This window comes from Seriola lalandi, unplaced genomic scaffold (assembly GCF_002814215.2).
Source record: "Seriola lalandi dorsalis isolate HSWRI2012SDOR001 ecotype SW California unplaced genomic scaffold, Sedor1 jcf7180002054537, whole genome shotgun sequence".
NCBI lineage: Eukaryota > Metazoa > Chordata > Actinopteri > Carangiformes > Carangidae > Seriola > Seriola lalandi.
The window spans coordinates 133,076-152,027 of record NW_019525090.1 but is presented as its reverse complement, the minus strand read 5'-3'; the positions used below and the strand labels follow the sequence as shown (position 1 = coordinate 152,027).

General features: G+C 40.9%; 1 protein-coding gene across 1 annotated transcript; it reads left to right on the top strand.

Moving 5' to 3' along the window:
- Window positions 1-35: 35 nt before the first annotated feature.
- Window positions 36-18,511, top strand: secisbp2l (SECIS binding protein 2-like). The gene is made up of 18 exons (XM_023414611.2): window positions 36-294; window positions 5,258-5,466; window positions 6,709-7,036; window positions 7,182-7,320; window positions 8,482-8,705; window positions 9,055-9,079; window positions 9,255-9,373; window positions 9,892-10,002; window positions 10,112-10,222; window positions 10,846-11,013; window positions 11,186-11,327; window positions 11,946-12,121; window positions 12,266-12,395; window positions 12,504-12,666; window positions 13,783-14,003; window positions 14,663-14,817; window positions 15,031-15,250; window positions 15,724-18,511. Exons 1-18 carry the CDS (start codon window positions 274-276, stop codon window positions 16,338-16,340), a joined length of 3,279 nt encoding a protein of 1,092 aa, XP_023270379.1. The 5' UTR covers window positions 36-273; the 3' UTR covers window positions 16,341-18,511.
- Window positions 18,512-18,952: the final 441 nt, after the last annotated feature.

The following is an 18,952-nucleotide window of genomic DNA, read 5'->3' as shown; positions in this document are numbered from 1 at the left end:
CTCCCATTTCCACACTGACAGCAGTTTGCTCTCTCTCGGCAGCATAGCGCCTCAGCCACAGGCCGGTCTGTGCTGAGCCCCGTCAGCTGACGCAGCAGCAGCATCTAGCAACAGTTAGCGGTGGTGTCTACTAGGAACTGGGTGTGAGTCACTACAACGCTTCGGTGAACATCATTGTAATTATTTCTATTTACAATGAAGAAATTAAAAGGGCCCACCTCTTGACGTCCACATTGTGGTCAATGAAGGTCTGTCGCGGCGAGGGTGACTGACATGGACGCTAGTGACAATAAGGTACAGTTTATTTTTAAATTATCTGTTTTGTTGGGGTCTTGCTAGGGCTTTAGCGGGTGGAAAAAAGGAACATAACGTTGGTTTAAGCTGCCGAGGCCCAAATTTGTATTTTCGTTAATGTTATTCAAAAAGCCGATATTCCGGTGTTGTAATTACAAATAGCAGCGTTTCTTGAATTAGACGAAAATTACCTGTTTAGGTCATTATCATCGATAACAACACCACACGGTTTGGTGTTTGATCACAGACAACAAGTCAAACAGTTATCTCATTTTGCTAGTAAGCTAACCTTAAACAGCTAACGGTAACCGCAGCTCCGTATAAAACACAGCAGATAAATCGTTTCTTTTCTTCTGTTGCGGTGCATGTGTTTTTGTCCATTTTATAAAATGACTTAGATGTATTTTCATGACATTATTCCAATGCGTTAAGCCCACAAAGACAGACTGTGTTTAAATGTTAGCTTCGCTAGCTTGCTAGCTGAAGCTAAACATCTCAGCTGTCATTTGACGGCACTGGTCATTTTAATCACAGACACTAGCTGGCAGAATTATTTTTTCTTTTTTTCTATCGAAATGATTGGTAACAGCTTGGAGAGCTACACCTTACATAAAGGTTTCGGTAAGGTAGGAATGTGTACATGAAAGTAGTGTTGATGTCAAGGGGAGGCGGAGAGGTTTTGTGGACCGTCATGAGGGGAATGTCTGGTTCTTCTGCATGTATGGCATTCCTATGACGCTGTTAGCAATGCAGAAAGTTTAGTTTGGTTGTTCTCGGGTTTGTTGTTCAAGGCGAATAGGCAATGTCTATTATCTTTGTCAGGTTAACATGTTAGCTAGCACCACTGGACGGTTGTGTTCTCTGGTTGACAACAAGGGGTCCTTAGGTCTACTCATCAGTGTCTTATTTTCCCGAAGGACTACATCTAAAAATGTGTAATCTACACTCAGTTGCCTGTTTATTCTTTACTCCTAGCTAACACAAATGCAGTCTAATACAACAGCCCTTCCATAAATACTACTTATATTAAGGTTATAATGTTTAGTTTGTGTTGAATTTGTTTCAGAAAGGTATTGAATCAACTCAATGGTCATTTTGGAGGCTGCAGTTTTTGGTGCTGTTATATCAAGAGGTGTTTCTATTATTTCCTCCACCCCATTTGTTTCAATGAAGGTAGGTAAAATATCAGAAACACCTCTCCATATAATACAAAGCACCACAAACTACATTCTCCAAAATGATAAAGTTGAATCAACACCTTTTTAAAACAATTTCAAGTTGGGATTTATTGCATGACTGCATTGGTTTTTTAAAGGCTTTAATGCATATGTTCTGTCACCTACACAGCCCACCCTGCTCTCAGTGCAGAAACAGATACTGTCTGGTAGTGTTGGAGAGCTACTGGTGTGAAAATAAATGCTTGCACAAACAGAGGCTTGTGAGATCAGTAGCCCCCAGTCGAATCACTCAGAGTTCTGTCATCCCCAGCGGATGCACATCTGGGTCTGACCTCATTGCCTCTTTCACAATCACAGCTATTCTCACTAACAGAGATACACAAAGACTCATGGTTGAATCAAAAGATTGATCCTCTGACAGGCTCTGTCTTCCTAAACTTGTTTTTCTTTATATAATTGGATTTGTCCACTAGTGTTCAGAATTGAAGATTCACCATTAGTGCACATGAGGCCTCCATGCTGTGCCTTGCTATGTAATTAGCTTATCCTGTAGTACTGTCCCTACTTTATCCTCTCAAACTTAATCCTATAACAACACCCTATCAGCTATACTGTGCCATCATACAGGTTCAGACCGACTACTGTAGTCTTAAAGCCTTGCAAATGTATCAGTCTGGATGAGGCTGCTATTGATCTCTGGGAGATTGTAAAAAATCTTTCTTTAGATCTGTAGTTTGGTCTTCTATACTAGCCTGGCAGAACATGCTCTATTCACGATGCCTCTTTTTTAGATGGGATGGATTCTACAGATTACCTAAGGAAAAATGAGGGAACCACCCACAGACAGTAGCAGTGGGAGACAATAGCTGTCTGTGTGACATCCACTGGCTGCACTGACACTCTATTCATGCATCCCGACCACTGTTTCAGAAGAGTGAGGGGGCTTCTTTGTACTCTGAACCCTGTCACCTCTCCCCTTTCCTCATCCTATGCACAATAGCAAATCATTTTAATGGAACCCCTTGGACAGAGCTGCCACCTTGGATTAAACCAATGCTGACATTATGTCAAATGAGAAGTACTCAGAGGTGTGAAAGATGCTTCCAGACAGAGACAGCAATGGAAAGGACAGGGAGGGCAGTTATGTTATTCTTGTCAGTTGCTCCAAATTGTTAATATCATTTACTTCCTTACCATATATCAATAACTCTTGATAATAAACTCTTGATAGTTTACTTTGACGAGCATGTAAGAAATGAAGGTTAAAGCAGTTATACTGACATTAACAAACACGGTATTAGGTTAATATTATGAATTTAGAATAAGGATTACTATGTTAAAACATGCAGTAGTACAATATGAAAAGTATTGCTCTGTTATGTTTTAAATGTAGCATACAGTACTGTACATGAAACAATGGTATGCTTTCTGATTAGATTTTTGCTTTTTAAGGTATTAAGGAGATACAGGCCTGCCCATTAGTTGGTGTCATCACTAAGCATAACCTACCCATTTGAGGCCATGTCTCTGGGTTTCTGCAGAACAATAGTCTGAAGTGGCTGATTGAGTTTGGGAGTACTTCTGTGTTTCAGCCCAAAGCCTGTCTTCCAGTGCCTCATATCTCTAATCTTTGGCCTTTGTGTGGCCTACTGTATCATTTCCTACAACAGCCTACACTTCTACACCTACACACACCTGCTTGGTGTGCTTGATCCACATATCTGGAGACCCATAAAACCAGACTGACTAGAAGAAGACTTTGAGTGACTTCTGTGCCTGTAGTAAATATGTCACAGCTTTTTGACTGAATAGCTTTATTGATTTGTTTATATAGCTTTATAGTAATTTGTACACAGAAAATGGCCTTTTGTCTGAATGCTCCAAACCTCTATGTTGCTTGCAATTTAATACAAAAGTGGCACTTAAGGGTAATTTTTCTTGTGGTTGCCCATTTATTCCTTTCAAGAAATATTTTGCAGCAATAAAATCATTGTACCGTGAATAATTCATCACATAATCATTATAATACATAATCTTTATAAACATTATGGATAATATGGGGGTACCTCTGTGCTGCTTTATAAGGATTTCAGAAAGGGATATACTTTCTACTGATTTTTTTCATTTTATTCTAATGGTCAATTCATTGTCTTCATTTCCTCATTTGGTCAAAAACTCATGTGGCACATGTGATTCCATCTTAGTCCAGTTTCCTTGTTGTTTCTCACTTTTTTGTGAGAGTTGAGATGTGGTTAGAAACTAATCACTGTTTCCTAACTTACAGTATATGTTTCATAACAAGGCTGAGTCTGGTGTTTGTCCCCAGGTGCTCTCAAAGGCCAAAACCTTTGAGGAAAGTGAACAACATAGCATTTAAGGCCTGAAACAAAAGCTTTAAATGTGTGTCTATTATACCATACATAATCAATTTTCAATGTTGCAGCTACATCTAAAATTACTCTGTTTGCATTTTCTATTTATGATTTCCTATTTTATTTTTAAACTCTTTTCCTTTTGTCCAATTACCAAATCATCCCTTATCTATTTAATGGCGGCCTTACACCAAGCGACTCACATTCTTGCGCCTCCCCGGAGTCGCCTCCGTGCTCACTATCAACTCGGTTTGCTGCTTCCTGTTTGGTGCTGGAGAAGGTGACAGTGTTCACGTACTTTAATGTCAGTATTTGAATAAGCCATGACTAAAAACTAATATGATAAGTTTAAACATATTTAATTTCATCAGAAAAGATGGAAAAAAAGACTGACTTAAGAGAGCTCGGATGACCACCTTACGCCAAACCATCGAGGTGACAGGAGCGCACTACAACTCAAACAAAACTTTCATGATTTTATTCCGACATTGGAAATTTGTCAGTGACAGTGAAATCGCTTGAAAAGTAATTTGGTGTCTGGCCGGTATTAGCAGCTGATGGCATTTATCTCTCAAAACAAATTGTAAGCTCCCTTTGGCTTTGAAGTACAGAGATCAGCCTCACCATATTAACAAGAAGATGGATGAGTGGCTGGAGCTCTTCTCTTACATGTTGTGTACTTTGCTTAGATCCTCTGGCAGCTGTGTGTTATGTCATCTATAGCCTCATAAAGGTTTTATGTCCTTGTTTTACCTTTTTACTGATGGCTGTAGACACATAAGACCTTAAAACAACAGGAGCATTGTGAGGAAATACAGTGCTCTGCTGTGATTACCACTAAAGGAATGGGAGGTTGGTCAGTGTGCTGGGAGACTGTGTACAGCTCCTTCGGTCTCTGTCACACATCCAGTGCTCAGATTAATATCTTAAAAATCTTGGTATAGATTTAATACTTATACAGTTGTGACTTTTACCATGTTTTCAGCTGATATTAAAAAGGCTTTTTTTTTTTTTAATTTTAAGGCCCACCTGCCCAACCTACGCAAAGAGTACAGTCAAATTATGGAAAAATGTAGGTGGGTTTTCATGGGTAATCGTTATCAGTTGATATCAGCTTCCACCTTACAACTATCCCATTTGATATGTGTGGGATGGCAGTAAGAGTAATAAAATGATACAATCTGTTTTACTGTGTAGATACAGGTATGGAGAAGGCTAACAGCGCGCTTAATAAAAAACAAACAGAAAATGTGTTGACTGACTTGAGTAACTTTTTTATTTTTAACCAATTTGAGTAATCAGTCTGTGCTCTCTGGGCACGGACCTATTTCTCTTTCAAAGACACCATGTAGTCATTAAGTGGCTGCCATTGATCATGGTATGGCAGTAATGGCTGTTCATTTGTCACTGCAGGATGTGAAGCTTTCAGCCGAAGTGGAACCGTTCATCCCACAGAAGAAAGGTCTTGAAGGATCCCTGGTCAGCATGAGTCTTTCTGGAGAGGCGGGTGGTGGAGGAGGGAGCGGAGGTATAGGAGGAGGTGGTGGTGGGGTGGAAACCACTCCCATACCCAGCTACCTCATCACCTGCTACCCTTTTGTCCAAGAGAACCAACCCAACAGGTACTGCCCCAGCAGGGGGAGATTGAGGAATGGGTGAAAACCTAATTTAACAGTGGTTCATTTCAATTATGAATTTTGCCAATGGTGTCAACTTTAGCAGAAATATTGCCAATCCCTGTGGCATTGTGGGAAGATTGGTGCCCCCATTTTGAACTGCACAAGAACAATCTTCTCTCTTCTGGACTTTTCTATTTTCAGAATAACTGTTTACTAAAATAAGAAGAAGAGAACACTGTGTCCCTGATGTTGTGCTTCACAGAAGAGATCACGATCAAATCCTTTAAAGAGTGTATTGAGTTAGAGCCATTAGATTGCTCTGTTGATTAAGAGTGCTTAACTATGAATGGAAACCTCCCCAGAGTTACAGAGTTTACATGGAACCACAATCTATGTTTCCAGTGGCTCTTTCTTTGTCCAGAGTGATCTGCTGTATCCTGCACACATCCGTTCCTTTGTTTCCTTCCCCACTATTTGAATGCAAGGAAATACCCGCTATAGTAAGCTGGCTGTGAAAATGTCATCTGGATCCTTATCAACATTTCTGCATGTGACACAGCCTAACAAACCAACCATCATACACATTACTGCCACATCCCACCCAGGCACCACCTCTCTCCTGCTAAATGAATGTTAATCTTATTTTGTGGAACACAAAATGTCTTCCCAACATTATTGCATGTTTGAAAAAAATACAAACTGAGAAGTGCTTTAAGTAAGTGACACAAAGTTCAAAAACCTCTACACAATGCTGTGATTAATTCAGGATATTGCGATCATGGTTTTCTTAACTGAGAATGAGTTTTGTAATTTTGAGTATGTGTCATTACAGATCTGATTTTACATATATTCGTCATCTTTTCCTTTTCCATGTAATGCAGGCTTAGACATTTAGTCAAAAGTTGACCTCCGTTAAAATAACATTTGACAGCTAAATAGCTTAGCATTAAGAGAATGTAACCTGATTCACAGCCTTCCCTTTGTGGTTTCAACATACATTTCGTAACATTTTGTTGTGTTGTGTGGTATTTTGTACCATTCACTTTTGTAATATCCACTGAGAGAGGACTGTGATTCTGTTAATGTTGTGGCAGGACATTTTGGATTGGATATGGACACACTCAGTCCTCTACTACAACACATAGTGAAAATGCCAGCTTTTTCAAATACTTTGGTCTTTCTTTAAAGCTGAAAGACTAGAATATTAGTAATACTTTAACACATTGCCTCTCTACTGCTTCACAGGCAACATCCTATGTACAATGGAGGGGAGCTGCGCTGGCAGCAGCCTAACCCTACCCCTGGTGGTCCATACCTGGCCTACCCCATCTTGTCTTCCCCCCAGCCTCCTGTCTCCAATGACTATGCTTACTACCAGATTATGCCTGCTCCGTGCCCACCTGTGATGGGCTTCTACCAGCCTTTCCCTGGCACCTATGCAGGTCCTGTGCAAGCTGGAGTGGTCAACCCTGTTTCAGCAGATGTTGGGGAAAGACCACTGCCTCTGGGGCCAGCATATGGGATGGCCAGTCAGAGAGGGAGAGGCATGATCCGGCCTAATGTTCTCCCAAAGGTACACAAGGACAACAGCCTTATTGTCATATTTATTTATATATATATATATTAAATTATATATTATTTGTATCACCAAAAATTGTCCGTCCTCATCCTCTGTCTATTTGGTGAGCATGCCCTGCCTCTTTTTCTCTCTCCTGCAGCAACAGTTGGGTGTGTGCCAGCCTCCCCGGGGTCGCCGGCCTCCAACAAGGAATGTAGCTGTGCAGAAGGAGGTGTGCACCTTGGGACCTGATGGTAGGACCAAGACAGTCATGCTGGTGGATGCAGCACAGCAGACCGGTAAGAATACGATGGCAATAATTAAAGATACATTTAAGTCCTACCATGCAGGGTGTAAACAGATGTTTTTACTTCCCAATAACTGCCAATTAAAGATGAAAAGCCTGTTTGTTGTTGCAGTGGAAAATTCATAGTTTGAATTTCCAGCTAGGTCTGTGGCCAGTGCCAGTGTTGTTCTTTAATCCTGTGGCTGAAAGGAAGCTGACGCTCAGAACATTCCAGACGTTGTTAAAAGTTAGCTTTGTTAAAGTTAGATGCTTTGCCTGTGAACAAGAATCTTTCCTGTCAGTGAGGAAGTGGGACACAATGCCGATAAGAGCAGTGTCTGGTCTTACAGGTTGATGTTGATGATGTTTGTGCTAAACTTCTGAAAGAACTGGAATGTAGAGTTTCCAGTTGGGAAGGTTAACATGTGTGCAGCTCATGGTGTCACCCATGATGTCTCTGTTCTCAATAGCCTGTGTAAATAGTTTGGTCATTCAGTTGTGGTATTGTGTTGCATGAAAAACGTCATACAGTTAAATCCAGGTCCAAGTTGGTGATCAGTGAGTTTCTATTGAATCACCTAGAGTATTTATAGTTCCTCTTTTGAGGATGATGATTGATGGGGACAAAAATCTTGTACCTTCTACCCGGAACCTCTAAACAGCTGCTTCAATGTAATCAATCGGTACATTTGTCCGCATCAAAGTACATTGATTAAAAGTGTCTGTTTTTGCCACTGACGGGATCAGATATTTTGATTTTCAGTCGTGGAAGAAGCATTTGGATCCTTTACTTAAGTAAAAGTACCAAACAGTAACACAAACAAACCAATCAAGGTAAAATTAAAGTTTTTGTAAATAGAGTTTGGTTAGTTTTAAACAGAGCTATATAACATGTGTTTCTGGTTAAACAAGGATCTTCCTCTCTAACAAAAAGGTAACATCCATGAGGTTGTCAGAAACTTAAAACGTCAATCTGAACTCGTCAGTGGAAAAAAACAAGCTCTTTAAGTGGACAGACTTTGACTTGGGCCAGTGCATTGTTGATTTCGTTCCAGCAGCTGTTTAACAGTTCCGGGTTTACCGTTCTTGCTCAATATTGGACTGACTGCAAAGATTTTTGTTCCTATGAATCATTTACACCCAGGCTAAAATCCTAGTTCTACTCTGTCCTCAGATTTCCCAGGTGATGTGTCAGGGCGGTGTGCTGCTGAGCGGGCTAGTCCTCTGCTGTGGAAGAACCGTACAAAGAGAAGACGGGCGTCCCATCCAGCTGAAAGCTACAATGAGCAGGGCGCCAGTGAGGCCGATATAGACAGCGACAGTGGCTACTGTAGCCCCAAGCACAACCAGGCAGCTGGGGTAACGCAACGAACAGCAGAGAATACAACAGCACCCACAGTATGTTTGCTACTTACCGTCAATTCCAGATCCAACACATATTTTTGAAGAATTTTTTTTAGTCTGAACATTAATAATTGGGTTAGCGTTGGGGTTAGGTGCTGCGCTTGTCAGCCCCTAACAGTTTTTTGAAGTAACAAATGTAGACGTCATTGAAATACCAGGAAGAACAACTAGGACATACCATAACATACTTGACTCCACTTCTGGAACAGCAGTGCACAGGGGGAATACCCATTTAACTGAATCAATTACATTTCTTTTGCGCTCACAGTGTAATATATAGTAGCATATTTAACATACACTATATATCTTAACTTGTCTTTTTTATATTTTCTGTGTCCTATAGGGAGTAGAGGCTGGTGTAATGACAGGTAAGTTTGATGCAATATGTGTTCGAATCAGGTGTTAGGAATCCTTCCTTTCCACACGTCTTCACACCACGCTTTTATAATCAGATTTCTGATGCATCCTGTATCTAATATATTCCAAATGGATGGAAATTTTTCTTTCACGTGAGAATTACAATGTTTTTTTTTTTTTATTCAGTAACAGGTACATGGGTAAATGTAACCTCCCAGGCTCCCCCAAAGGCCTGGGGGGACAGGAACGGTCAGTTTCACAGAGCAGACCAGAGGAAGACTCCTGAACAGAGAAACTTCTCACAGGTACCATAGGTCCCACTTGAGTAGACACTAAGTTAAAGGCTTCTGTTTCTGATAACACTCTGAGAGTATTGTGAAATACTGAACATATATTTACTATTAAAATTACAGGAATCATTAGCATTTGAGGATAATATTTCTCAGAATATGTAGCCAACCCTTTATGTGGTGTGGATATCCAGTCACATTTCTCATAAATTCAAGCAGAGGGTTGTCAGAACTCGTCATCAGTTCCAAACACGCATCTCTTACATAATGCACATTCAGTATTTTCCATCAGCCAATAAACAATTTAAGCAAAAAAACAGCCAACCACAGGGGTGTATACTTGAGTTAATCTACTGGGAAGTTTTCATGAGCAAGAAAAATTAATGTAATGAAGCTTTGGTGTTTTCACTCTTTCCTTCCTTCCTACAATGTTCTCACCAGACAGCATGTGCACAGATATACAGTATAGAGGGTAATAAGCATATTGAATTGCTGTGGTACCCTGTCTGACTCCTCCGTTCTCTGCCTTCTAGGATTTCCATAGTGGCTATCCAGGGCGTTTGCCACCCAACCAGTCGGATCAAAGACTACAGCCAGCAGTGGTCGCTGGCACTGAGCTCACTCCAGAGCCCCTCTACTTTGAGGTGAGAGAAGTTTCATTGGAATGACTTCTCTGTTACCATCACTCTCATTGTGTATTCATGTTCGGCAGAGTCTTTTGTTGTGCTGACATGTTTTCTACATGTCCGTCAGGATGAAGATGAGTTTCCAGATCTTGCTACTGGAGGGGCTGCCCAACGCAATACCAAACCTGAATCTGCTCCAGCGCAGACACACGCGCAACCTAAACTGCCCAAAAACCTGGTAAGAGAAAATGCTTTCTGAAGGTGACCGTCTTTCAACAGTCTCTGTGTCCTGTGCTGACTGTTTGCAGGGTGTGTGTCTCTCCCTCTCAGACAATTTGACTCTTTAATAGTAAATGTGACTAAATTGATTTATTATTTTCTCAGTTTTTATTTCAAATGCTAAATTAGAAATACCGCATTTTTCAGAGAGTTCCTGGGTCATTGTGATCACTCTGAATTTGGTATTTTTGATTACACTGTATGGATTGACTGGACAATAGCCTGTATGCATTCCCTGTTAAATAAAATGGCACGTAGCTTCAATAACAGTTTTGTCTCAAACCAGGAAAAGCTTAGAAGTGGCATTGCGCATATGTCGACTTCTGAAATTTGTAGCAAAGTGTGTGGTGCCCCTTGTTTATTTTGAACACTGCTTATGTGATGTAAACATGAGGCAGCAGTTGTAAACATATTTCCTCCAGCGTGTGAATGTTGTGGACACTTGAAGCTGTATCGTGTTTTTTCCCAAGCTTGATGCAGAATTTGGGATCAGTGGTTGTGTATCTGTTAATCACTGACTCTTGTATCAGTTAATCTTTACACCCCTACTAAATATTGTTTGTGTCTCTATACGCCTCACAGCTGGATAACCTACCAGAAAACTCCCCTATCAACATTGTGCAGACACCCATCCCCATTACAACCTCTGTTCCCAAGAGGGCCAAGAGCCAGAGGAAGAAGGCTCTGGCTGCTGCGTTGGCCACTGCACAGGAGTACTCTGAAATCAGCATGGAGCAGAAGAAACTACAGGTATGAAGCTGAACGTCATTAGGTTCTGGGTTTAAATGTTGATGCATTTAATCACTTCGTGTCTTCACAACTGGGCCAGCTGGCCTATGAGTACCATTCTGATCTTCAGTTGTATTTGATTGTTTCATGGGTATGATGACCTTGCTCTGCATTCTCTGTCCTCGCCCGGTAGGAGGCATTCACCAAAGCTGCAGGGAAGAAGAGTAAAACCTCTGTTGAGCTGGACCTGGGAGACATGCTGGCAGCTTTGGAGAAACATCAGCAGGCTATGAAGGCCAGGCAACTCACCAATACCAAGCCACTGTCTTTTACAGGTATTCAAAAACGATCATTACGACATTAACAAGTGGCATGAAAAAATAAACTATTTTATGATGCAATATCCCTGCAGTAATTTACAATGATGGTTTGAGCTGTCTGTCAAATACTGTCAAAATGTTAATTCAGCTCAATACTCTCTCTTTTTTGAGGCTATAGTATTATCTCAAGTATATAATGTCACATTAAATGTCTTTCATTCAGTGTTAGTGGTGGTCTACTTGTTTCCAGTGTTCTTTGCAAATTTAGTTTTCTTGTTCCTCTGGTTTTAAGCTGTTATCAGGATTTTGCTCCATTAATACGTTTTTGACAAATACTGATGAAATCCTGAAAAATATACTGAAATAATGATTTAAAAATATATACAAAATATAATAATACTCTTAATTTCTTTTTAACATAATAGAACTAATTCGTGTAGCTGACTTGGTAACTGTGACTGACATTAGCCCCCCCACCCCCACCCACCCCCCACTGAGTGGCCAGACCAGGAGCATTAAATTGATACAAAACCATCTGACAGTCCCAATTCAGTTCCCAGCATTATGAACCCCTTTGCACTTGCATGTGCATATAATCTCAGTAACTGTTAACTTTGTTGTTCTTTTCTCCAGTTGGAACAACCACCCCGTTCCACAGCTCAGGCTCGACCAATGTGCCGTCCACGTTGAAGGGTCATCAGCCACTATACGCAGCCCCTCATAATGCCCTGGATTCCACTGCACCCCGTGTCAAGAGAGGGAAGGAGAGAGAGATTCCCAAAGTGAAACGGCCAACAGCCCTTAAGAAGGTTGGTGATTTTAAGTTCAAGTTGATGAGTTAGAAGAGGTGGTTATATGATGTTATTTAGCCCCTTTAAAAGTTTGTAAAAGGAATGGGGGTCATTGAACCATGGAAGTATAATCCAATTTTTGTATTTTACTCTTTTCTATAGATTATCTTGAAGGAACGTGAAGGGAAGAAAGGGAAGGCAAGTGTGGAACAAGAGTCATCAGGCCAGGAGGAGCATGGGGATGACCTACATTTTACTGATGATCTTACACGAGAGCCCGCCTCCCAAGAAGGTGAGCGCAAATCATAATTATGAAGTGAAAACATTTCAGTTATACTCATATTTTTTTATTATCCACCAGTGTCTAATTGTTATTTCTGGTCTGTTGTTCGTACCACAGAGAACGGTCTGAGTGTGCCCAGTGATGCATCCCTTTCCCCGGCCAGTCAGAACTCTCCATATAGCATCACCCCAGTGTCCCAGGGTTCTCCTGCCAGCTCTGGCATTGGGAGTCCCATGGCTTCAAACGCCATCACCAAGATCCACAGCCGACGTTTCAGAGAGTAAGAACACACACTTTAACACACATGGAGTGAGAAACAGAAGTAGGAACAGGACAGACCTTTTGTAGGAATCCCTGGCATTGGAATGTCTCAAAAACGCACAGTGTGGTAACAAAAAATGGTTAGCGACGCAAATATTTGTCCCACTCCAAACTCACAGAGCCTTGGCTGTGAGAAGCGCACTCTGAGCGTTAATGGGTGTTTTTAAGGGCGAAACTGTACAATAAAGAATTGTAGAGTATGGCAAGGATGCCTAGCACATTGTCCCCTCTCAGCAAAAATGTATGCCAGTGGTTACAAACACAGCTTTGTCCCTCTGTGTCCTCTGCTGTAGGCCTATTGTCCCAGCCCACGCTACTCTAACAGATTTTGCATTTAAAGCCTCCAAAAACCCTCTGTTGACAAGCTCCGCCTCTCAGCTCTGACCAGCAGGACACTTGTTCCTCAGACCACCCTACGTCGTCCCTCTGATAGATATTTCATCAAAACACAAATTTACTCGAAGCTTGCATGTTATCTCATGGTCTGATAGCAACAAAGTGGAATAGCATAAGCATAACCAGCAAGTAGTTAAGCAAAGCTGTCATGAACAGCTGTATAACCATAGAGTGCCGATCGCATGCCATCATGTTAAAAGAAAAATTCACAGCTGTATACTGCTGACCCTGTAAGGATGTGATATGATTGCTGTCATTGTTGTATGGCATGAATCAGGTTAAACCCTTTGTATATCAAATACATGAGCGCCATACAATCTTTCTTTTATTATCTAAGTTGACAATCATAAAGAAAATCTAGCAATAAATAAAAATTTCTACATTAAATGTCCTAACACTAGTGGCACCCCCACAAAATTAAAGCCTTGCATACTGGATATGTTGCTTTTTTATTGATGGCACTTTCCAGTGTAACATATTTCCAGATTGCTGACATCGGATAACGTTACACTTTTACTGGAAATCAATTCTTCTTCACCCCGTTTACTACTGTTTCAGAGCTGCTAGTTAACAATAATGATGACCTTCATCATTAGCCTGGTAGCCACCCAAAATATGTTTTGAACATCTGTAACCTCCTTGTTTTTTGTGCCCTCACTTGTCATCTTTTCTTCTGCAGGTACTGTAACCAAGTGCTGAGTAAAGAGATCGACGAGAGTGTGACTATGCTGTTACAGGAACTGGTTCGCTTCCAAGAGCGGGTCTACCAGAAGGATCCTACCAAGGCCAAATCTAAACGCCGCCTGGTCATGGGTCTCAGGGAGGTCACCAAGCATATGAAATTGCATAAGATTAAGTGTGTCATCATCTCTCCCAACTGTGAGAAGATCCAGGCCAAAGGTGAATAATGCAGCAAAACTGTCTCCAGTACATGTTTGATGAAATTGTCAGAGGTCTCACCTGCTGAGCTGTAAACATGTTTAAAGCTATAATCATTATTTTTTCAGTGTTTAACAATGTGCCTAATAAAAATGTGAAAACAACGTGACAATGCGAAAGGAAGCTGGAGAAAAGTTTCACACAAATCTGCAGCTCCCCATGGCTTATGTCTGAGTTGAGCTCATTGTTTAACTGTCCAGCTGCAACTCTACTGTTTGGTTCATTCTCATTGCTCTCGTAGTGTTGTATTCAGAAAGAAACCTTTAAAACCCACTGCACACCACCTGCTCAGCAACAAACTGCAGATAGACACAGTTGGCGACTCGCTGATGAACTAAGTGATACTTCTCTCAGGAGTTGCAGAGAAACAGAGTCAACAGAGAGTGAACATGGACTGTCATCCATCAGGTGGCCAGAAACACAACTTCAAATGATGATGTTTCTCAGTAACTTCTGGATATGTAAATAAAGAAGTAAAAATCCCGCAGTGACATATCTATTACAAAAACAGCAGGTTTTCCCATTCTTGTGTGCAAGTCATTGCCATTTTCTCCTGTTTTTGTTAATTGGTTTTCTTAAATTTTATTTATTTGAATCACTAATTGTTTACTGTGTTGCAGGTGGTTTGGATGAAGCTTTATACAATGTAATCGCCATGGCGAGGGAGCAGGAGATCCCATTTGTGTTTGCCTTGGGCAGAAAAGCTCTAGGACGCTGCGTCAACAAACTTGTGCCTGTCAGTGTGGTTGGCATTTTCAACTACTCTGGAGCTGAGGTAAGGCACTCCCATCCACTAAAACTATCTATCTTGATGAGTGAATGTAACAATAAAATCCAGATTGTAGGTCAGTAGTTGTTATAGAGCAGTAAAGATATATAGGGACTTTGGAATCACAGGATCATATCTAAGCAGCTCATAGTTTTTTAAATAATTTAAAAAAAATTTTTGTGTCTTGCTAACTTGGTTAATTCCCTCTGTGCCTTTCAGGGTCTCTTCAACCGTCTGGTGTCTCTGACAGAAGAGGCTAGGAAGGCCTACAAGGACATGGTGTCAGCTCTGGAGCAGGAGCAAGCCGAGGAGGCTCTGAAAAACGACAAGAAAGTCCCACACCACATGGGGCATTCCCGTAACCACTCAGCTGCTTCTGCTATCTCCTTTTGCTCCATCTTCTCTGAGCCTATCTCAGAGGTTAACGAGAAGGAGTACGGTAAGCTCCCTCATTTCTGTCTCTCTAATTAGTGGTGGAAGAAGGATTAAGATTATTTACCTAAGTAAAAGTGTCCGCTATTGTTAATACTGATTTCAAATCTGGGGGTTGTTACATGGTTGATGGGGTAGATAAGAAGAAAAAACATGTTTTGCTACTCAAAATGTTTTCATTACATGATTTGACTTCAAACTATAATTTAAATGACACCATCTGATTTGGATTCTCTCTGTGGTGGAATTGCTAATAACTATCAAGTAAGAGGTTACAAGCCAAAAAGTTTGGGGACTTCTGGTTTAATCTTAATCTTTATAAGATTATGTTATGTTTTTATATACGATTTTAATCTGAAAAGGGTGAATGGGTTAGTTAACTACAGCTGTCAGTTAAATAAAAATAAAATTGCGTTCAGGTACAGAACTTGAATAAATGTTTATATAAATGTTTCCTAACAAATGTATTAATTCCTTCAGAGACCAACTGGAGAAGTATGGTGGAGACTTCAGATGCCCCAGAGACTGTAGAGACTGAGCCGAGTCGCCCTGCACCTTCCATAGCCGCCCAGAGAGACAGTGAGGCGCTGGCAGCCACCACCAACACCACCCAGCCTGGCTCCACCGCTCCCCAGCCCAGGGCGGGGCCTCTGACTCAGGGTGCCGGTGACAGAGACGAGGTCCGGGTTGACGACCGATTGGAGCTGGCCTCACAGCAGAGCACGGAGACAGGATCGTTGGATGGGAGCTGCAGGGGCCCGCTGAACTCCTCCATCACCTCCACCACTTCCACCCTAGTCCCCGGGATGTTGGAAGAGGCAGAGGAGGAGGACGAGGAGGAGGAGGACTACACTCCTGAGCCTATTTCTGTGGAGGTGCCCACCCTCAGCAGCCGCATCGAATCCTGGGTGTCAAAGACCCTGGAAAACCTGCAGCTGGGAAAGAGCCAGGAAAGTACGGAAGAGGAGGAGGAAGAGGAAGACGATGAAGAGGAGAGAGGGCAGAGTGAGGACGAGGAGGACCTTGATTCAGCAGACATCACGGAGACGAGGGTGGAGGGCAAAGAGAAAGTGGAGGCTAAGAAGGTCAACGGCTGACATCGATTCTCCTCCTCCCTCTTTTCTTATATACTCATTCATTCTGTCCTCTGTCGCTCTCACAGCAGCCAGCAGCTTCTCTCCTTTGTCTCTAACCCCTGACACTAGACGTAATCTCAGGTATCCAACCAACTGACCAACACTCAAACACAACCCATTAACGCATTACAGAGAAACTGATGAACTTACAAACACGCAGCAACAGACCAACCAACAACTAACACATTTTGAAGGGTAGTAATTGACGTTTCTTTAAAAAAAAAAAAAAAAAAACTCATCTGCCCTCACTTCTTCGGCCCATAACCTGCTACACTTGAATTAAGAGGGAAGTTTTGGATTTTCCTCCTCTGAAACTGAACTCTTTTACAGTCGAGGACTTCTCTGGGAGCAAGAAATGTTGAACTGCTGTCCGTAGCTCACAGAAAAGGAAGGTTGGAACCTTCCAGCTCCCATCTTACTTTATTCAGAGTCCTGCAAGGTTTACAGCTCTGCAAGTATTTGTGTGTGTGCGTGTGCGTGTGTGTGTGTGTGTGTGTGTGTGTATTTACAGGCACATACTGTAGTTTGCATTTATTTTGCTGTGTTCATTAGCTTTATTTTTGTAAATAATGTGTGTTTTTTTCACCTCACTGCTCAATGAGGGAAAGAGAGGCATGCATTTCTTAATTACTGCTTGGTTGGTATTTAGCTTTCCTCACAGAATGTTACAGTGTCAGGGGTTCTGTCTTTCTACCAAAACCACTCCCACCCTTCAGTCTTCAGAGAGTGTTTTAGTAATGTGTCCCATTCTGTATTCAGATGATTCAAATGACTTAACTTCTAAGAAGCAAAACAAGCTTTGTGTATATAACCTCATCTAGGTGGTTCTACTACAGTATGTAATGGTGTGTCATATTGATTTGCTAAGTGTGAAACTATTTGGGGTTGTTTTCCTCTGACTGGAATTGTCTTCAGTTCCCAGATGTTGTCTGTGCTCCATAAAGAAAAAAGTGCTCCTGTTCTCTTTGGTGGTGTTCGTTCTCTGATTTGGGGGGGGGGGGACTCTCAAGCTGTAACTTGCCTAAGACTTTTTTTGAAGTCTGTTTATCAAATTTAAAATCAACACTGAGTCCCTCTGTCCAGAGAGAAATTTGTGTTTTGGTAAATATACCGTTGGACACAGAACTTAATAGTAAAGAATTGGGTAACTAGAAACGTGTTGTAAATTGTCATTTTTACCAATTTACAAAAATCTATTTCCTTTTCAAAATGTCATTTAAATCAAATAAAACCAACCAGACAAGCAGGTGTTTACTGGTGTTCATGAAGTTTAAAGGGGCCAAATTGACAAAAAAAAAAAAAACAAAACAGACATGGTTGCTTACAACTGAAATAAATCCTTACAAAGCTCTTCTAGATTCTATAGACAAAATTTTGTCGGCACCCAGCTACAACTGCCGCTGTCTGCAGTCAGTTCACCACAGCTGAGAAGCTCCCTCCTCAGGACAGAGTCACCACTCTTAAGTCAAGCAAGTCATCACAAAGTCATGCACATGCTAATGATACTCCCCTGTAAATACAAGTGTACAAAAGAGATTTTGATTTTGCATTGTATTAAAAAAAAAATACAATCATCATGTTCTTAAAGCCATTTGATAGTTTTAACATTTTAACAGTTGGAATCCAATTTGATAATGGTATTTGATAGTGAATCATAGTGAGATTTCAGCCTGTCTATGATGATGCAGTGTGTAAATGCAGTATGTCGGGCTGTATGCAATGTAAAGCCCTGTGATGGGAGATGACAGTGTACTGAATGTCTTACTTGGGATTATGAAAGTATTTCTAGTTTGATAAAAGGTACGCTGTGTGTAGGCTTTCTGTTGCTATGACTTCCATCAAAGTGTTTGAAGTATGTTAATTGACAGCAAGTGTGTTTTTTGCACTATGTAAATACAGTACTGGTAAAGGTCTTGTAACTAATGTGAACAAAAAAAAAACAAAAACAAAAATACGGTTCAATGAAGTACTTTTTTCAGCGTGTTCCTCGTCTTTATATGGATATTTAAGACTGTCTCCTTCAGACTGTACATCACTAGCAACATTGTTAGAGGCTGTTTCTCATAATCCTGTTATCACTCTTAACCTATATGAACTGATGATTAACATCATTAAAATGTTGTTTAAGTAAATCATGTCACTGTCTCATCTTCTGTTCACAGCTGACTATGTTTCATCAGCATATGCACAAACTAGACTGCAGTAGAAACTGAAACAAATAGGGAACTAGTCAAATACTTGTTTGATCATTTCAGTCACTTTTCAATCATAAATGCTTCCAAGTCCTGAAATATGACGATTTTATGCTTTTTCTTTGTTGTATATGATCGTAAAATGAACATGTTTCTGTTTTGGGTTATTGATAGGATAAAACAAGCAATTTCAACAAGTCAAGCTGGGCTCTAAGATGTAACATGTAACAGGCATTTTTTTTGCCAATTATTTCATAGACAAAAAAATGCACTGATTAATAAAGAAAATAGCATTCAGATGAATTGGTCATAAAAATAATGGTTATTTGCAGGCCTAGATTGCAGTTTTACTGAATGACCACTAGGAAGGGACAAAGCTCT

What these genes read in the sequence shown, in the direction of transcription:
- secisbp2l (XM_023414611.2), top strand. Translation starts at nt 274, where the DNA reads ATGGACGCTAGTGACAATAAG. An exon ending in CAAGAGAACCAACCCAACAG is followed by an intron (nt 5,467 to 6,708) that starts GTACTGCCCCAG and finishes ACTGCTTCACAG; the next exon opens with GCAACATCCTATGTACAATG. An exon ending in AGAGCCCGCCTCCCAAGAAG is followed by an intron (nt 12,396 to 12,503) that starts GTGAGCGCAAAT and finishes TTCGTACCACAG; the next exon opens with AGAACGGTCTGAGTGTGCCC.